At 49.2% G+C, this 20,350-nt stretch overlaps 1 protein-coding gene across 1 annotated transcript in view; it reads right to left on the reverse strand.

The window, feature by feature from the left end:
- Positions 1-6,617: 6,617 nt before the first annotated feature.
- Positions 6,618-20,350, reverse strand: part of Dmrtc1 (DMRT like family C1) — a 45,879-nt gene continuing 32,146 nt past the window's right edge. The window contains exons 2-7 of the mRNA XM_047536676.1: positions 10,172-10,329; positions 9,807-9,865; positions 9,373-9,509; positions 8,458-8,518; positions 8,129-8,276; positions 6,618-7,109 (exon numbers count right to left, since the gene is read on the reverse strand). Of these exons, the coding sequence (XP_047392632.1) occupies positions 6,997-7,109; positions 8,129-8,276; positions 8,458-8,518; positions 9,373-9,509; positions 9,807-9,865; positions 10,172-10,235 (582 nt within the window). The 5' untranslated portion in view covers positions 10,236-10,329 and the 3' untranslated portion in view covers positions 6,618-6,996. The remainder of the gene's footprint in view (positions 7,110-8,128; positions 8,277-8,457; positions 8,519-9,372; positions 9,510-9,806; positions 9,866-10,171; positions 10,330-20,350) is intronic.

Here is a 20,350-nt window from a genome sequence, read left to right on the forward strand (position 1 = left end):
GTCCTTTGCCCATTTCTCAAAAATGGGACACAACTTTTGCTTTTGAGTTGCGGGAGTTCTTCGTACATTCTGGGCATCAACCCCTTATCAAATACGTGAAACGGAAACATTTCCTCCCATCCCGTAGTTTGCCTTTTTTAAAACTTTGTTCTTTTCAGGTATACATGAGGGTAGAGTGAATTTTGACATATGATACATTCATGGAGTATAACGTATTCTAATTAGGATCCCATTCTTGTGGTGGTACACGATGTGGAGTTTCACTGATGATATATTCATATGTGAACCTAGAAAAGATTTCTGATTCATTCTACCGTCTTTCCTAATCTTATCCCTCTCCCCTTCCCTTCATTCCCCTTTGTCCAATCCACAGAACTACTATTCTTCCCCTCACGCCCCTTGTTGTGTGTTCGCATCCGCATATCAGAGAAAACAGCTGACCTTTGGTTTGGGGGGGATTTGCTTATTTCACTTGGCATGATATTCTCCATCTCCACATCAGTTTACTGGCCAAAGTCACAAAGTCATTCTTTTCTATGGCTGAGTAATAATCCATTGTGTACATAAATACCACATTTTCTTTACCCATTCATCTGTTGAACGGCCCATAGCCTGGTTCCATAGCTTAGCTATTGTGAGTTGAGCTGCTGTAAACATTGATGTGGCTGCATCACTGTAGTATGTTGATTTTAAGTCCTTTGGGTGTACACCAAGGAGTGGGATAGCTGGGTCAAATGGTGGTTCCATTCCAAGTTTTCAATGGAATCTCCATACTGCTTTCCAGAGTGATTGCACCAATGTTGCAATCCCACCAGCAGTGCATGAGTGCACCTTTTCCCCAATATCTGTGCCAAGGTTTATCATCGTTTGCATTCTTCATAGTTGCCATTGTCAATGGAGCAAGAGGGGAATCTCAGTGTAATTTTAGTTTGCATTTCTCTAATCACTAGAGAAGTGGAAAATTTTTTCATATGTTTGTTGACCATTGGTATTTCTTCTTCTGTGAAGTGCCTGTTCAGTTCCATTGCACATTTATTGATTTCTTTTTCTATTTTGGTGTTACTTTTTTTGAGTTCTTTATCTATCCTGGAGATCAGTGCTCCATCTGAGGTGCGAAGGTAATTTGCCTTTTTTGGGGGGGGGGGCAGAGGGAGGAGGTATACCTGGGATTGAATTTTGTATTTGATTTAGAGACAGAGTCTCACTGAGTTGCTTAGCACTTCACTTTTGCTGAGGCTGGCTTTGAACTCTCGATCCTCATGCCTGAGCCTCCCGAGCAGCTGTGATTGCAGGCATGTGCCATCGCATCTGGCTCATAGTTTGCCTTTTTAATCAGTCAGTGTGTTCTTCGATGCAACCAACATTCCTAAGTTACCTATAGTCTCATTCGCCTGCTTTTGATTTTGGTGGTTTGAGTTTGGGCCTTTGATCTTTTTCAATTACATTTTATACATGATGTAAGGTCAGCATCCAACTTTCTTCTTTGCATGTGGTTTTCCAAACACCTTTTGATGAGGTGACTATCTTCTCCCACAGAGTGGGCTTGTACCCTTTTCAAAGATCTTGTGACCCTCTAGATGAGGGCTCATTTCTGCATTCTCTGTTCTATTCCCTTGGTCCATTTCTCCATCTTTATGCCCTCACCAGACTGTTTGGATTACCATAGTTTTGTAAATTGCTTTGAAATCAGGAAGTTTGAGTCTTCCGGATGCATGGTCACACACACTCCCTGATTTTGGAAGGTCGTCCAGCTGTTCATCTGTGTCCTCTTTCAGCTTGTTGAAGACGTTGTGGCAGGCATTTTGAATTGCTTGCCAGGCTGCTAATACGTCCGTGTTTCTTGAAGGTCAGCTTCTGGAGGTTGTTTTGTTCTTCTGATTGTTCCATGTTTCTGTATTGATTTATATGTCTTGCAATCTTTTGTTGGCACTTGGGTATTTGAGGACCCGAACTGCCCCCCGCCCCCTGCCGCCCCGTCTTTCCATCCTGTCTTGATTCATTGGAAGACTCTCTCCAATTGATGGAGATTCAATGATCTCTCCAGCCTTTTCTGATCTCTTGCTTCCCCGGGTGCCTGCCTGTGGAACTGCAGTTCTTAAAGGCTGCTGGCATGTTTTTAGGGGCTTCCAATCTCTGTCTCAGGTTGCTTCAGACTTTCAAGTCAGGAGAGACAGAAAAGATATCAACATGAATGCCCCAGATGAGCCAGAACATTGGATGCTCAGACCTTATTTTCATGTCCGTCCCAAGACAGGAGCCCAGTATTAAAGATTTCCTCCTGGTCGCTCTATACTGTGTAGGATAGAGGGAAGGGCACGAGAGCCATGCCAAATTCTGGAAATTCTCCTACACCTTTCCGTAGAATCTCCTCCTCCTCCTCCTCCTCCTCCTCCTCCTCCTCCCACTCCTCCCCTTCCTCCTCCTTTTAACAATGACCAGTGAGCTAGGCCTTCTCATTCCATCTCTACATTTCTCCCTGGTATCATCGTCCATATGTCTGTGTTAATTCTAGATGTGTGGGTTTCTCTACCACCATCATGCTAATGTCACTCCCATGGGAACCCCTCACTTTGGCTCACACCATGAGTGGGTACAAATCACAAGTGGATTGCAGTTTAAAATGTGAAGTGTGAGTCCATGTGAGTGTTTCAAGTGCCAATCCTCTATACATTAAGGATGGGAAATCTTTCCTAGATGTGACTGATCATCCAGGAGAAATAAGTCAATATATTGATAAAGTTGACAGAATCAACATAAAATGAACCAAAACACCACGCGCGGGTTAGAAAGATGCATGACAGGCAGGGAAAATTTTTTTCAGTGTACATCAGAGGAAAGAGGCAACTCTCCTAATATATCCCCGAGATAGAAAGAAGTGTCTTGAAAAGTGTTTTGAGAAAAAGCTGAGTCTCTGTAGAAACTGGGCCAAAAATATATACATTAATAGTGCATAGCCAAAAAGAAAACAAGAACGACACTTAACCACATGAAAAAGTTGTGCCACCCTGCTAATGTCAAGAGATATGCAAGCTAAAATATACACTAGCATGCCATTTGTCACCTATGAGGTGAACAAAATCAAAACTTCGGACAGCTCTCCTGATGAGACACCGGGAAATTTTCTCCTGTCAGTTATTGATGGGGAAAGGATGATCATACAACCTTTCTGAAGGCAGATTTGACATAGTGAACAAGATCACTTGGGATTTTTAGCCTTTAGACAGCAATACTCCGTCTGCAGATCCATTCCAAGACACAGAGATAAAAATAGTAAAGATTAGGACCGTGCAGCCAGGGTTCACCATACAAGTAGAGAAATAGCCAACGTGTCCATCAACATGAGCTTCTTTGACTACTCTATGGCACGTCCACACAATGGAGTACCGTTCCGTTCGTGTCGAAAGGAATAAGGGGCGTCTCTATGGAGCACTCTGGAGTGATCTCACAGACATTTATTTTCACTTTTAGTAACTTCTTCTATTCATGTGGCTTAAGCACTTCACTATGGGCTTTCCACTGTGGCTTGCACATCCATTCACTGAAATGACACGGGAGCCAAAGCAGCACTTTGGAAAAGGCGTTTTGGCATTTGGCTCTAAAAACGTCCCAAGACTCCTTGTGGTATGGACAATGCATCCATTCCCTGAAATAACACTACTCCCCACCTGGAGAGCAAGTGTTTTAGAGTGAAAAAGAGAAAAAAGGCAAACCAGAGAAGTTTGTGTATCTTTTCTTATGCAGCGTGGATCTAAGCACCAGGAGGGGGAATAAGGATGTCTCTGTGTCAAGTGAGAGATACGAGTGCAGTGCCCAGGTGACACCATTCCCGTAGCCCTTAAGAAACCTGAGGAATGCACTCCTGTGTGGGCTTTGCGAATCCTGGCATCCCTACCACTCACTTCTACCCACTTTGGCCCCCTCCAGAAGTGGGCCTTCCCACATAAGCACTTTGGGCTATTCCTCCAGCTCGACCTTTGTTCCAAGCCTTTCCATCTGGGGAGTTAAAAATCATACTTTCACACATACACGTGTGAAGTGTGAAACCATTTGTGCTTGGAGACCAGAATTCTCCATGTGGACCAGAAGTCTGCCATGTAGTGTTAATGGGGCGTACTCCGGAAGACTGGTCTTCCTGGGCCAAGGTCGAAATCAGTGGGGTGCTGGAGATGGCACTTCCTGGACCATAAATGCTGACTGTTGCGTTTTCAGGCTTTTGTGAGCCAGTTATGAAATACAGTCCTTATTAAAAACCCAATCATACGAAGTAAGGATCACATCCTCTATACTGGAACAAAGGTAATGCTTGCTTGAAATCCATCAATCCCCAATTATTGTCCTGCACCTCACTATTACCTATGTTCTTGAGGTTATTTACAGTTATTGCCTCTCAATGGTGGAAATGCATCTCCTCCCAACTCAGCATTCATTGGCATCACTTTTGTATCCCACAAAGAACAAGTGGGACAACTCAGGACATTTCCCCCAACCTCCCCTAAGCCCAGAGACCCTCCGGTTAACTCTTCAGCTACCGGATGAGATCGCATCACTCTGTGGATGCTCTGATGAGATGGGTATGCTCAGGCCTAACTGAAGCTGTGACATAACACACAAGAGTCAAGACACAACTGTTCGAGTGCTCTTTACGGTGATGTTTGAAACCTGTCAGCCGGGGCGGTACGTGACAAAATGAGAAACACATGAACACGTGATGATAAACATTTACAAAGGCGTCCTGAGTTTCCCAAAACACACCAGATAAGGTCCGTGGGAAGCACTGAAGAAATCTGTGTGCGCGCACAGGCATGCTCCTGTTTGCGTGCATGTGCGGCAGCTGTGCCTGAAAGAAATGTGAAAAAAGCACGTAAAGGGTGGTGAGCCTCAGAAAACCCAGAGGGCCTCCCTCCTTGCCCCAACATGAGCCACGTTGTTTCTCTTTTCCTCCCACTTCTCTGGCCGTATCCTAGTACCAAAGTACACCTCCTCCTCCGCCCAACCCATCGCGGGGTCCATGTCGTGCCCGGAGCATAGTTGCAAGGTAGGGTCTTGGGCTTTCTCCAGTACTTCTGCTTCCTCCCTGAAGGAATATGGGGAATCGTTCATCTGTCCCTGGAGTAGGAGGGGTTTGGGATCATTTATGCATGTAGCAAATCAGGGAAGAGACGGATGTGTGAGATGGACTTCCATCTTGTGCTGAGTCCTCAGTGAATTTGCATGCTTGTTTCTCCACCATCAGGCAGAGTATAGGAGAACCATGACTTCTCAGGGCCTCAAAACCCACACGCAAACAAACAACAACACACAAACAGACAATGAGTGGTAGTAATTAGATGTCATCTCCATCAATCGTCTGGGGTAAAGTCGAGTCAGGGGAGGACGTAGAGAAGAAAGAGTACGGGGAAAAGCCCACGTGCAGGAGGGTCTAGCTGAGCTTCCTTGCCTGCCTGGTGGCGGGAGGCGGTCAGCCTCCAGTTCCTCCATTTCTTTAGAACATCAGCAGAGGACAGAGGAACAGGTGCGGGGAACAGACATCTGATCGATTAAGTACACTACATACTGGTACCTTGGGTAGGAAGTAAAGGGGCTGCGCGCTTTTGAAAAGGCCTTCTGACTGTTGTCTGTTGCTCTGAGGTCTGAACCCTTCATTGGATGCCTTATGAGAACAAATCCTGAGCTAATTTAGGGCCTGACAAAGACAAGGCCCTTTCCCTGCTCTGTGCTCAAAATTCCCCTGAAAACGCTAACGTGAGTCACTTTCCCCCCTTGAGCGGGATTCCTCACAGGTGCAATGGCAAGCATAATGCTTTGCTCTCAGAGCTGTTGTGAGTTTGTATGTGCTTAGCACAGAGGGAGCCCAGAGTAAGTACGAGGTGCTGACTCTCCCTCCTGTGTCACCGGTCCCTCAAAAGTAGGGCCTGGGTCTAATTCCTTTCCCTCCTTTGACTCTTCTTGTCCAGATTGGCTTCGGTTTCCCCCGCTGTAAAATTCACCACGGACTAGAATTGCACTGGCTCTCTGACAGCCAAGGTTGTCCGGCATGGATGTTTGTTCTGGCCACCAATAGGGCTCAAAGAGGAAACCCGAGCTGCTGTTCACACACTGAATAATTTCACTTAGAAATCCAGCACCCCGTCTTCCCTTGAAACAAGCAGTTGGTTGGGCCACAATGAGCCCACCTTCTTGTGCGGCAGCCCTTGGCTAGGGCCAAGCAGCGCTTGCCCCTTAGGTAGAGCATGCACTCTCACTTGGCCAGAGCCCGCACTCTCACCTGGCCAGAGCCCGTCTGGCCTCTGCTCTACTCGTTTACCCCACCTGCCTGATCCTGAAGGCACGGTGATTCGTGGCCCTCCGGACTACTGGAAACAGGCTCTGCCAGGCAGAGGGTGGGCACTTCGTCGCCCACTGAACAAATTTGCTACTCCTTCCCCTCTGCCATCCCCTTGTCTAGCCTTGTGAACACCCAGCTCTCGAGTGAAGGTGACTCTCACTTTCAAATGTGAACTGAACCAGTCCATTAGCGTCAGGATAGTCTAGGTTATACTGTGGTAACAAACAACCCATATTTCTCAGTGCCTTACAACAACAAGGGTTTATTATTTGTTCACACACACAAACCTAGACGCAAAGTGAAAACATCTTCCTGTTTCCACATGCATGGGTGCGTACATGGGTGCACAGGTATGTGCACAATCACAAGACACATGAAAACACTGGCATATGAACCCACTCAGAACCCCACTGACAGACTGATTGCACAATCCTGTTTTTATGGGACACATAAAAAGGCCCCAGCATCCACAGGAATAAGGGATGGAGGTACAAGAATATCCAACCTCAGTCAAAGAGTTGCCCCACATCATAAAAAGGGTCTGAAAGCTTATAAAACACCTGAAGGCTTAAAAAAAGACGTTAAGCATTTTGAACATTAAACATTTTGCACATTCAGAAACAGGATACCCAAATAGGCAGTGCTGTGGCGAGGCCTCCTCCTCGGGGCTCTTAGGTCAAGAGGGAGATGCACCCCAGATGTCCGATAGGCAGTGAAACCGAGCTGGCCGGCCTGGGTCGCAGAGGGGGGCTGGGAGGCTGGAGTCCTCTATCTCCCGCAGGAGCTTCAGAGGGAAAGGAAGGGGGCGGGGCAGGTCACATGCGGGTCTGCTCCCAGCTCTCCCCTCCCTTTCTGCCCAACCCGATCAAAGATGGGCCTCGGGGACCCTGGCACTGGCCCCTCTTGGTCTGATTTCCCGACCTCCAGTCTCGCCGCCCACCACATCCCACCGTCACAGCCCCCACATCTCTTTGGGGTGAGCATGGGGTGTCCGAGTATGCCCCTCCCAAGGTCAGAAACAGTGCCTGGCCACTCTGCGCTGGCCACACTCCCAAGTCCAGCCTGCCAGACCTGTGTGATCGACAACCTCTCCAACTCCACAGCCTCCCCCCCGCCCACCCACCCCATTCCAGCACTTCCCCCTCCAGGGTCACTTCTTCACTCTCACACCGTTTTTGTGCAGCATTGCCCAGCCTTCCCTCCCAGGCTCCCTAGGTGTTTAACCCTCCTCTGCGCTTCTCCAGCCCTTCCTCTCTGGAGCATGTCATTGATATTCTGCCACAAAACACAGCTTGGGCAGGCATCCGGTCTCCATGTCCAGGCTGGCATTCCCTGAAGTCAGGGACCAGATCTCCTTCCAGATGAGAGGCCCTTGTCACCTCTGTATGCCCTCCTCCCCAGACCAAGGCACACTGCAGGGGAGTGCGGAGAGGACCTTGGGCTGGGAGGCAACAGACCCGAGCCTCCACTTGATATGCCGAACATCAAGGCAAACCCCTGCCTGCCACCCTCAGGGCCTAGGTGCTCCTATCTCCTGACATCAAGGCTGTGACCATTTTCCGAGGAGCAACAAAACAAAACGAAACAAAACAATACAAAAAAATTCTCCTTCGCCTGAAGACTCACGGGGCAACCCTCGAGCACCTTCTCAGGCTTCAGACTGGGGCGCTTGGGTTCCTGGCCCCAGGGACATTCGACCCACCAACCCCGCCTTCCCAGTTAGAACAAGCTCGCCACAACGTGGCCCCAGCTCCATTTCCCAAGGGTGCCCACCTCGTGTTCACCCTTCAAGGAGCAAGCTACCTGGTGGGCTGCAGGGCTGGTGCAGGGAGATCGATTCCGGGGGGTCCCAAGAAGAGTTTTTCAGGGCCAGCAGAGCCTCGGCAGCCTCCAGCTTCCGCTGCCACTCTAAGGCGGCAGAAACCGAAGCCTGGTCGGAGGCATTGGGGACCTGCAAAGGAGAGGGTGTGAGAGCAGGGGGACTGGGAAGCCACACCTCCTCCCACCGGGACAAGCGCCCCTTCAGCCCCCAGTTCCCTCCAGCCCCACCCCCACCCCCAAGGCCTTCTGCCCTTCCCCTCCACTAAGCTCGGCCCCTCCCAGGGTTCTGGACCCCACTTCTTTCCCAGGACCTGTGACTGCAGTAGAAGAGGGTCAGGGGTGGCACAGGGCTGGAGGATCAGACTTGAGCATCTGGAAACAAGGAGAGGAGAGGCCAGGGGATTAAACCCTCTGGCGGACACGCACCACCAGTTGACAGAGAGGGCAGGACTTTGCAATATTGGCATGTGGGAATCTGAACGACTGCGGGGGCCATGGGTCCTCGTGGCTTGGGCAAGTCCTTTCTCCTGCTTGGCCTGTTTTCCTTCCCGCACGCCCTTTTCCCCAGTCACAAACTCCTACGGGCCTTTTCCCCCCAGGGCCACAGTGAAGGTGGCTGGGCATCTCAGGTGTCTGCGTTTTCACGTGCAAAGCAGCTGGGGAGAAGGGATTACTGTTCCTTTTCAGGCGGGGGCTGGCTCTTGCCTCCACCACACAGCAATCCCCATGGGTCTCCAAGGGCAATCTTGGCTCATCTCCAGGAAGGCTTCTCTACTGGCCTCTGGACTTGCCCCTGGGCTTCTGCGGCCCTCACCATCACGGCCCCCGTTTTCTGGCCAGTGGACCGGCTCTCCCACCCGTCTGTTTCACGTGGAACCGCAGTCCTGCATCTTGCAGGCCTACCGTGTGGCAGGTCTCGGGCTAGTCCTCTTTTCAATGCTATGGGTGTGGGGCATTTTCCCAGTATGCCCACTGGGAAACGGAGGCTCCAAGCCACAGTGTCACTTTCCCAAAGTGTCACAAATAGGAAATGGCAAGTCTGGGGGAGTCCTGACCTTGCCGGTCAGCCTGAGAGTCTGCCTTCCCCTTCTCCCCCTTCCCCTCCCCACTGCCCTCCTCCTTTCTCACCCTCCTCCTCCTCCTCCTGCCTCCCATGGCACGAAGCACGACTTTGGGCACACGACAACACAAGGCACGGCTGGCTCCGTGGCCCTTGGTCTACTCACATGCCGGGCAGGACAGTGGGCCCGTGGGGCTCCCCCGACAGAGAACCCGTCAGCTGCTGGTCCAAGGTTGCTGCAGCGTAGGGCACAGACGAAGGTTCTGGGGGCCCGCTGAGTGGCAGAGGCCCTTGGGAGCTCTCCTGCAGGGGCAGTGATCACAGGAGGGAATCAGGCACCAGGCCGGCCATGGGGAGAGGAGGTATGGGCATGTTTGGGGACAGAGACAGGAGCCCAGCATGTCAGGGCTCCAGAGACCTTGAAACACCAGCCCATCTTACCTTACGTGTTACCACAGGGGATACTGAGGCCCGGGGACTAGTGATTTTTCCCAAGGTCACACAGCAAGTCAGTGGTAGAGCTGGAGATGGAACCCACGGCCTCGGGACCCAGCGGTGGCTGGGTGGGGGGCTCCCTGACTGGCGACAGCCTCTCCTTACCTCCTGCGGGGGCGTGAAGGGACGAGCCTCAGGAGGGGTCATAGAGTTCTCCTTCCCAGCTATAAAAGACAAGGGACGGCTTTGATGAGCTGGCCAGACCCACCACTACCCTGGGCAGACCCCGATATGCCCCAGCCCCCCTCTGAGGTCACCTCTCGCCATGGGCCTTCTCCATCCACCAGACCTGCCCTTCCTACAAACACCCGGCAGATGACGTGGATGGGTCTTATCCTCAGACCAGCGAAGGCCCAGGGACTCCCCGCCCCAGGTCACGCTGTGATTTGGTGATAGGACTGGCCACCCAGCTGCTCGTGCTTCCTCCACCCAAACTCAGACCCCCCTCCCTGGCCGGAGACACCACTCACCGGGGATGCCTGCTTCGAGGGACAACTTCTTGACGTGGAGGTGGGATCTGGGGGCTGCAGCCATGGTCTTGATCAGTCCTTGAGCCAGGTGCCTCTTTAGCCGTGCCCCCCGCTCCCTCTTCAAGGCACTCAGAGCAGGCAAGGCCCTGCGCTGTTCCCTAGAGTGGGGGATAGAAGGCCGAGGGTTAGTCGCATGCAGAGGAGGCCTGACCCCTCCCCTTGTCAGACACCATACTCACGAGAAGAAGGCACAATTGTGACACTCGCAGGCCCGGAAGAGGCAGAAATGCTTTTCGCCCCTGATTTTGGTAGTGATGCCATGGTTGTGGCAGCGGTCACAGCGACCTATAGCTCTTCTGGGGCCAAGTTCAATCCCCCATGGGGCTCCGGTCTCACGCCCTGTGGTACATTTGGAGTCGGAGGGGCAGCAGGGCACAGCAGGTATGTCTTTGGGTTCCATGGTTCTAGGGTCAGGAGCGGAGGTCAGAATGGCCACACCACCCCCTATCCCTGATGTACTCGCTCTGCCCTGGGAGAACCCCGTCTGAGGTGGCTGGATTCTTCTTCTCCATCCTGCTCACTGCTCGAATCACTTTGCCCTCCCTTCTTTCCCCATGGAACTCTCCAACCTTCACCCTGACCTCCTTACTCACACAGCCTCCTCCCCAGGAAGCCCCACTCACATGTCGCCTCCTCTCTGCAACCTCTTGGCACGGGTCCCTGACGTGCTCAGTCTGATCATGAGTGTCCTTTCTTACCTTCACTCCGCCATGCATCCCGTTTTCAGGCACACACATGCACACCCATATCCCCTCTCGGGACAGTTACTGCAGCCCCTTTTTATGCATCGTCCATCCTGCGCTCTGCCAATCCCAACCCACAGGATTCCTGAACCCATCCACCGCAACCACCAGTTGTCTTCCTAACCTCCTGTCTTCTTCATTCCCTCCCCACACAGGACCTTACACCCCCTGCGCTCAACGCATAGACTCGTGGATGCCCAACGTTCAGTTTCCCCCTCCCCCGGACCCCATTCTGGTTTTTCTTGCACCCCACCTTAATCTTAATTATTCCCCTGCTCACCCTTTAAACTGATCACCCCCTTGTGCCCCACGAAGTCATGTCGTTCTCCTGAACCCCTGACCCTCTTTCGACTGTCATTTTCCTATACCCTTCATTCATTCCCAACCTTCTTCATTCAACAGATGTTTGCTGAACCCTCCGTGGGGTGCCAGGTCCTGATCCAGCCCACAGGCAGCCCCTCTGGGCACTAATGGTCCTCTTGCACCCACACAACCGCTCTGCTTTCATTCAAACCCATGCCGGCCTTCCACAGCCCCCCACCAATCTTCCACTCCCCTCTCCACAATTCAACAGTGGTGCTCCAGCCCACAGTCTTCTCCTCCCTGCCTCCCTACTTGCCCACTCTGGTCTCTTCAGAGAGCACCATCGCCTCACCAGCCCGATCATTCTGTCCCACCTCAGAATCAAAGGCACCTGGCGTTCGCCCTGCCCCAGGGGACCAGATTTCGGGGATGGGGTGCTGGGACAAGGGATCCCCCCCAAATGGGTTCTGCCGGGGGTTTGCGTGGATGGTATTTCGGCAGCCGATGGGTTACCACCCGCTGCTCCCCGCTGAGGTGGAGGAAAGGGGAAGGAATTGGTGATCTCGAGCAGCAGGGAGTGAGAGGAGGGAAATATAGAAGCAGCATGGAGGGGGAGGGCCATATTCCTGATGCCAGCCTGTGGTTACCCGAGGCTCCAGAAGGTCTGGACCGATCAGATGTGACAAGAGCACTGAGGGAAGACGCAGGCCCCTCTGCTGCTCCAGCTCCCTCTGCGTTCCCGCCCTTCCACAAAGGCCAATGAGCTTCCAGCAGTGCCTTCTGCCTCCCACCCCTGTGGCCGCCGGCCAATGAGCTTCGAGATCCACTGATGTTCCCACTCCACCCACCCACCGCGGTCGCGCACCCTCGCCTCCTAGTGGCTTCTTGCACTCACTTCACCAGGCGGACCAGTCGCTCCCGTGCTGGGGTTGACCTTTGTGCTCCCTGTGGCTGTTTCCCAGACTAGCCTCCCTTTGGATGTGACACAGGTTGTGTGCATGCATTTTTAACTCGTCTGCTTGTCATGCTGTGATTCCCTGTCTGAGAATGCGGCACGTGAGCTTGACAGTCGCCCACATTCCCTTGTCAGCTTTTCTCCAATCCAGAGCCATTCGTACGCCCCCTGGGAACATTTGCCAATGCCTGGAGACTTCGGGATCCATGCCGTGCGTCTCTGATTCCAAGCATTCTGTTCTGTCCCATAGAGGAACGTGCCTAGTCCTGTGCCAGTACTACACTGTCCTGATTCTTTTGTCACTTCATCCCGCGACTCGTCCGCTAGGGCAAGAACCCACATCTTATCCATCATGTCCAAACACATCTTTGCTGGTCTTTGTCTTTTGCTCTTCTATGGAAATACAAGCCAAGCTCTGCCTGTCAGGCTCCCCTGGCACCATCGATCTGGATTACATTTTGACAGAATCTAGGGATCAACTAAGGGGGAGCGGAGAATCTGTAGGATATCCATCCTTTCCACTCATCAACCGGGATGGTTTCTCCTCTTATGTGGGTCTTCAACCTTTTCATCGTTCAGGCTCCTTTCAATTTTACCTTTTGTACATTCACATCTCTTGCATCATTTATTGTATTTGTCCCCAGGATGCTCTAGAGCGTTGCCGTTCTGGTGTTTGGTACCTGTTTACAGTGACGATTATTTTTTTGGATCGAGATGGTAGAAATGCATCTGAATTTTTAACAAGCATATTGATCTTAAAGTCAACCACCATACTAAACTCTATTGAATCTCAAAGTTCCGGTAGAGGTGTTCTGGGATGTCCCAGGAATATGTGAGTAGTGGGAATTCAATTAAGCCTGTGGGCTTCCTACACTACCGGCTTTGTCACCCGGAACAACATCTAACAGAGATGACAGATTTGGGCTTCTACAGATTGGTCCAGATTTTACAGATAACATTGCCAGTGTTGTCATATAGCAACAGTCTGCCTTTGTTTCCCTCTTCATTAGGTCATTCTTGTCACTCTTCCTTCCTTCCTTCCTTCCTTCCTTCTTTTGTCCCTCCCTCCCTCCCTCCCTCTCTCCATTCCTTCCTTTTTTTGCCTCCATTTCTTTCCCTTCACCACATTCAGGAATGTTCCTTTCATTCCTCAGTTCAAAGTTTCATCCTAAAACTCGAGTAGATCCTGCCTGTATGGAAATCACCGAAGCAGTAGTCATTTAATTCATGAATACCTGGACTGACATGGATAGGTTTCTTTCCCCAACCTGAAGCAAAATCTCCCTTACGTTTGACAAAAGTACAAACACCATAAGGGTATATCAAGTGAGTTTTCAAACACTTAGATGTATGCATCTAATTAGCATCTAGAGCAAGCAACCCAATGACTGCATTAGCAATGCAGACCTCTCTTATGCCCCCCTACTTCCATCTCTACTGTCCTAATGTTGTGCCAGCTTTGCACACGTAGGATAAAATGTCACTCGGCTATGCCTACATTATCTTTGGTATACGCTGGGTGGCTCAGTTTGCTAAAATCTTGCTTAGGATTTTTGTGTCTTTTGCTCATGATCGATGTGGAATTTCTGTCTCTCATACTACCTTTGTCTGGTTCCAGAGTCAAGGTTTCAGTCTCAGAGACTGAGTTGGGGAATAATCCCTCTTCTCCATCTGAAAGAGAGAGAGAGTGTGTGTATGTATGTGTGTGTGCGTGTGTTTACATTTGGGGTTAACTATTTTGAAACTTTACTAAGAATTGTTCTGTAACACATCTGGGTTTTGTTTCCTTTACGTAGAAGCTTATGTTCTTTTAATTTCAAGCATATGTAAATAGAAGGTATACATGCCCTACAGACAATCTCCAGGTTCACTGCACTAGACCAGTCATCCTGGAACATGAGTCTGCATCGGATTTGCCTACAAAGCTTGTCAAAAAACAGATCACAGCAGGGTGTGGTGCCACACACCTGTAATCCAACCCAGCAACTCAGGAGGCTGAGGCAGGAGGATGGCAATTTCAAAGCCGGCCTGAGCAACTCAGTGAGGTCCTCAGCAACAAAGTGAGACCCTGTCTCTAAATAAAATATTACAAAGGGCTGGGGGTGTGGCTCAGTAGTAAAGCACCCCTTGGGTTCAAACCCCAAAACAACAACAAAAAAAAAATAGGAAAAGAAACACACTAACTAAAAACAGAGATCACTGAGATTCGTATTGGTAGTCTCAGATGGCAAGAACTAGGGTGGGACCCAGAACTCATTCTTTTAACCATGTCTCTGCTTCTCTGCTGCGGGATCATATAAAGAGTCACTGCACAAGAGAGGACAATATAAGAAATTTTCCATTACCTAGCTCTCAACTGCAACCATGAATTACTCAGGGCCGATCTCAGCTCAGATAGAATCTTGCCCCTCCTCCTCCTCCACCTCCTCCTGATTATTTTCAAGCAAATACCAGGCACTACCTTATATGATTTGTAAATGCTTCAGTATGTAACTCTTAACATAAGATAAATTTTTTTCAACTTCTCATTTGAAAACACACAAAGCTGAAGGGGGAATACAGCGAACATGCTTCACCTGCATTCCCATCATCCTATTGCTTTCTCTCTCAATTTTGTTGTTCTAATTGTTGTTTTGCTTAACTATTCAACATTTCCAAACACTTCACCCAAATACTTCGACATGCATCTCGTAAGGACTACGGCACGCTCGTACGCAACCACAGCACCGTTATCGCGTTGAAGAAATTTAACAATGATATGGTGATATTATCCAAGACCATATAAGGTTCATATTTAAATTTCCCTAACTGTCCCAGTAGCATTTTTGAGACATTATTTTGAGGCTCAATGATGGATCAGGCAGCACACATTTCACTCGGTTGTCACGTCTCTTCAAAGATGATGGCGAAATAAAGGTATTTCTTGATAATGGACATACTCATAGAAATTATTGTGGGCCGATCTTCCCTGTGAGAAATATCAAAGGGAAATCTCAGAAAAAATAGTAACTCAATTTGCTCCCCGTGATGCAATGAGAGCAACCACTGAAGGAAACTGTGTCAACATTAATAAAAGGCAGTATGAATGCACTGTGCTTGGTAATGCTTTTCTTCCTGCATGGTTTAAAGGGCAATTGTTGCATAAAGCAGTTGTTATATGAAACCGTCTGGATGGGCTTTATGTGAATGGAGAAGTAATTTTGTGCCAACAACAGCAGAAGGGGCCAGGAGGGTCTGGAGCTTTATCGGATCCAGGTTTTGTAGAATATTGAGATTAAGTGGGCATTAATCGGAACCAGATTCGTTTCAGCTAAACTCTGAGTTGACACCTGTGGGGCAATCATTAAGAAAATAACTCAAAATTATGCAATAAGGAAAACAACCAGGAAATTAAAAGCAGATTCTGAGAAGATGCCTGATAAGGACAAAAGAATGCCTGGGCAGTGGGATGGAGGAAGACAGAACATAAGGTAGAAAATACAAACCTGGCAGGCTTAAGTCCTACTGAATTGGTAACTACTCTAAATATAAACATACTGCAGACCACGGTATCAAACAAACTGCATAAAAGACATGATGGGTCTGTGTACTATTCACAACAAATCCATTTTACGTTCACAGATACAAGCAGCTGGGCTGCTGAAGGCTGGAATAATGTAGACTATGATACTATTATGTTACTTGACATGAGGAACCTAAAAGCTGTGAATTCATAGGAGCAACATGCACCACACTGGCTCCCAGGGGCTGGGGAATGAAGAGATATTATTCAAAGGTTACAGACTACCAGGTATGAGGAGAATTTAAGGGTGACGGACTAACTGATCTGGCGCAGGAAATTATGAGGTAGTATGGCGTTCAGGCAGTGTCGTGGCTTATCGCTGGTGACTTTTAACCAAGCGTATTGTCACCATGAAGAGCAGAAAGGATAGCGGAAAGATTTGAAAAACCTGCAGTTTGTGCAGAACAGTGAGCACAAAACCAGGGCTAAGAGATTGCAGACACTAAAGAAATGCTAAATACTTGACCCAGAAATGATAGGAAAGAAGGCTCGAGGGCAGCTCAGGAATTGGCAAGACCACACCCTTCTCAGGCTCAAGAGTATACGAGAAAAATTTCCTTTGAGAAGGTATGATGGTGACACCCTGCTTGCACAGGAGGGCACAGGAAGATTATATTTTACCATGCTGAGCTGCACAGGCACTGAGTGGCTGTTGCAGACTTGATCCCAGGAGGCTTGGCTACTAGACCTTGGCCATGACCACCGTGGTGCAGGTTATGCAGAAATGCAGGATGCTGGAGTTTGGGGTTCTCGGAGGCTAACACTGAGATTTCAAAGGAAGGCCTGGGGGGGTGAGGTAAAATGTAGAGGGTCAGAGTCCCTGCTGTCATCCCCAGAAAGGGCCACGGGTGAAGATTTTAGAAGGACACCAAAGCTGCAATGGAGACCCCGAGTTTAAGAGATTTGCCAGTAACATGGGACATCAACCAAGAAAACCATCAGAAATCGAGCAGAAACAAGCCTAGAGAGCAGTCAAGTGGACGGCAAGGAGCAAAGCCATCAGGGTGGAGCCACACAAGCCCTTTAGAGAGAACATCAGGAAGCCACATGCCGCACATGCCAGACTCAAAGCTACAGGACTTGATCATCCGGCTGGATTTCAGTCTTGCTCGGGTCCCATTCCTTTCTTCTATGCCCTTATTTCTCCCTCGTGGAATGGAAATGTTCACTCTGTGCCATTATATATTGGATATATGTAACTTGCTTTTGATCTTTACTCTCACAACTAAGAGGATGCCTCACACCCCAGATGTGATTTGAGGCCTGGGCTTTTGGGTAACGCTGGAGCCCTTAAGACTGTGGGGACACCTGTAAACGGACTAAAGACAACGTGCATTGTGAGATGGGCATGAACTTCTGGGGGCCGGGATCAAACGCTATGGTTTAGATATGAAGTGTTCCCCAAAAGCTCACATGTGAGACAATGCAAGAACGTTCAGAGGTGAAAAGATGAGATCTGAGATCGTGAGAGCTATAACATGCTCAGTATATGAATGCACTGATATGGAGTAACTGGGTGGTAACCACCGACACGCAGGGTGTGCCTGGGGGAAATAGGTCCTTGGGGGCTGTGACTTTGGGGTTCATATTTTGTCCGTGGTGAGCAGAGCTCTCTCTGCTTCCTGGTGGCCATATACGAGCTGTCTGCCTTCCCCCTGCCCTTCTGCCATCATGTTCTGCCTCACCTCCAGCTCAGAGACACGGAGGCAGTTGACCAGGGACTGAGTCCCTGAAACCATGAGCCAAAATACACCTTTCCTCCCCTTAAGTTGTCCTTGTTGGGTCTTCTGGTCACAACAACGAACAAGCTGCCTGAAACACAGTAGGTGGTGTCATTAATAAATAACGTGTATGGAAATTGAGGTACATCTATTATTGGGTATCATTCAGCCTTTCGAAAAGAGATTCTGTGTTTGGGACAGTAAGCGTATGCCCGGATGGCATCATGCTAAGGGAAATAGGCCGATACAGAAAGAAAGATACTGCATGGTTTCACTTTAGTGTGGCATCTGAAAATGGTCAAGTACATAGAGGCAGCAAGTAGAATGTTGGTTACCAGGGACAGGGAAGTCAGGAGAAATGGGAGATACTGGCAAAGCATACACAGTCGCAGTTCTCAAGAATGAATAAGTCTAGAGGTCTAATGTACTGCTCGAAGACTACAGTTAATAGTAATATCTACTAGAATCGTACCAAGACAGTACTGCCAGGTGCTCACATCACACACATGAGAAACCCTAACTGTGTGGAGTTTACTTTCTTGCCTGAAATAATCAGTTCACTGTGTACATGAATGCCTGATGTATACCTTAAATGTATACAATTATTTTTCAAATGAACAAAATGAATGCTCTCTCACACCCACAGGCACAATGACATCTGGGCTAGAGTTCAAATCATGTCAGTGATTGCCTTGGTGCTTCCTCATGCCAACCGATCACATATTTCATGTCCGCCACTCTTTCTGGGTACTAGGGATACATGAGCAGAAGAAAGAACGAAAAGCAGACAGGGTCTCTTCCCTCGCACCGTTCACACTCTACAGAGGGTAGGTCTAGCATTTTCTCATCTAGAATAGTTGTTTGCAAGGCCATGGTGAGGACTGGGCTTGTACTAAACACCAATCTCATCAAGAATAGGGACTGTGTCTTCCTTCAACAAACTGTTTTGAGTGCCTACTATGTGCTGGCACCAGGCCAAGACAACAAAGAAACAAAAATTAGCAAGGGGTCCTCATGGATCTTTCTGTATAGGCCGGACTCAGGCTGGGGATGTGCTAACATTGGTAAGTGCTTGCCAAATCCCTGGCACTCCCTCATTGTACGTGACGTTTTACGTACGCCAGACACGATATTAATATAATTTTGACAATACTCAAAACAATAACCCACGAGGAAAGAAACTCTCATTGCTCGTATCTTCCAGATGGAAGCAAGAGAAGGAAGGTGAAATGCCTCACCCGACGCACAGCGCTACCTGGTGTGAAGCTGAGATCAGAACCCAGGCAGGCTGCCTCTGATTCCCCAAGCTCAACCGTCAACATCCTGTTTCCTCACGAAGCTCCATGGCGAGTTCCAATGCTTCACACATGCCTGGAATGTAACTGGTACTTAAAGAGTGCTAATCTCCAGTCAATAGTAAAATCACAGCTCCACAAGCAAAAATTAAGTATGAGAAAGGTTTTATGTTTCATGTGTGTTTCTCCAAGGACAGGGGGACCCTTTACACCCAGCTAATGTGCTGCAATCCTACCTCATTCTGCCTTCCTAGGGTGTGCCAGTATGCACATTTTTAAACTCAACCTGTTAAGAGGGCGGAGGAGAGGGAAGCAGGGTCTCTCACAGCTCCATGACACTGGACCCCGGCAGCAGGAATACTGCTTCTCTGGGAGGTGGGTGATAAAGGGACTTCATTGATACTCAATATTGGACAGAGAGCCATGGAGACTGGAAAATTTGGGGTAAATCAGACAAGGAAAAAGAACAAAATTGGAGCTGAGCTCCCGGCGGTACCAGGGGACATTAGTACACAAGGTCAGAAAATGCTGCAAAGTGCTATGCACTATCTTGGCATGGAAAATCCTGGGAGTGGAGGGGCAGCCCGCCCTGGGCCGAGCAAGAGGCCATTCGGCTCATTAAAGTGGTGCACGAAAGACACCCCGGGTCTGCCAGTTGTACCAGGAGAGCCGAAGCAGGAGCCATTTGGGGACATCCCTGTTGCAGCAGCACCAACAGAGATCGGGAGCTCAGATCCGTGAGTTCTGGGCTGAGCCCAGTACAGGAATCCAGCAGATGCCAACTGCGGGATATAGACTGAGCCCTGGAAATCTGGAGAAATTCTGGCACAGACAGAATTTTCCTTGGGGGTAATATAGGTTGGAGAGACCTGAGAGAGCCCGCCTCCCTCCCCACCTGTGGGTCCAGCAGCCCGAGAATTCAGATGGGCAGGTGATAGTGATGGAGCTTGGGCTTAGACCCTGGGAGACCAGAAAGGGCCATATCTGGGAACAAAAGCCTCAGCAATGGATTGGCTTCCCAGTCCCACCTTGGAGCCCTGAAGAGACTCCTGGGGTGCGGTCCTGCAAGTGCACTGATTTAATAATGCCTGAAAATTCCCCAGGCAATAAAACACCTGGGGCCACACTAGACCTAAGGCCTGCCTCCAGGAACTTCATCTACAGAAACTTGTCTCACACAACCCAGCAGCATCTATCCCCTGAGAGTGGAGGACATAGCACTTTCCACTCTTCTCCACCCCACAGCATTCTGCGGGGAAGGGAAGCAAAGAAACGGAAAGACAGTTTGGCACAGACAGTGAGCATATACTCTCATTGACTTGTTGGGTTTTTTTTTTTTTTCGTTGTTGTTATTTTGAAGGTGGTGGTTTGATTGATTGTTTTTGACTGATTGTGTACTGGCCAATACATGGACATTTATACATGGACATATTTACTTCTGCTTTCTCATTTGTAGCATTTGTTAATGGTATTTATTTTTCTTCAATCAGTTTTTGAAGGTTCAGGTTTTTGATTAGTATATTTGTTTTTTTTTTTTTGC

This window comes from Sciurus carolinensis, chromosome X (assembly GCF_902686445.1).
Source record: "Sciurus carolinensis chromosome X, mSciCar1.2, whole genome shotgun sequence".
Classification (NCBI taxonomy): Eukaryota; Metazoa; Chordata; class Mammalia; order Rodentia; family Sciuridae; genus Sciurus; species Sciurus carolinensis.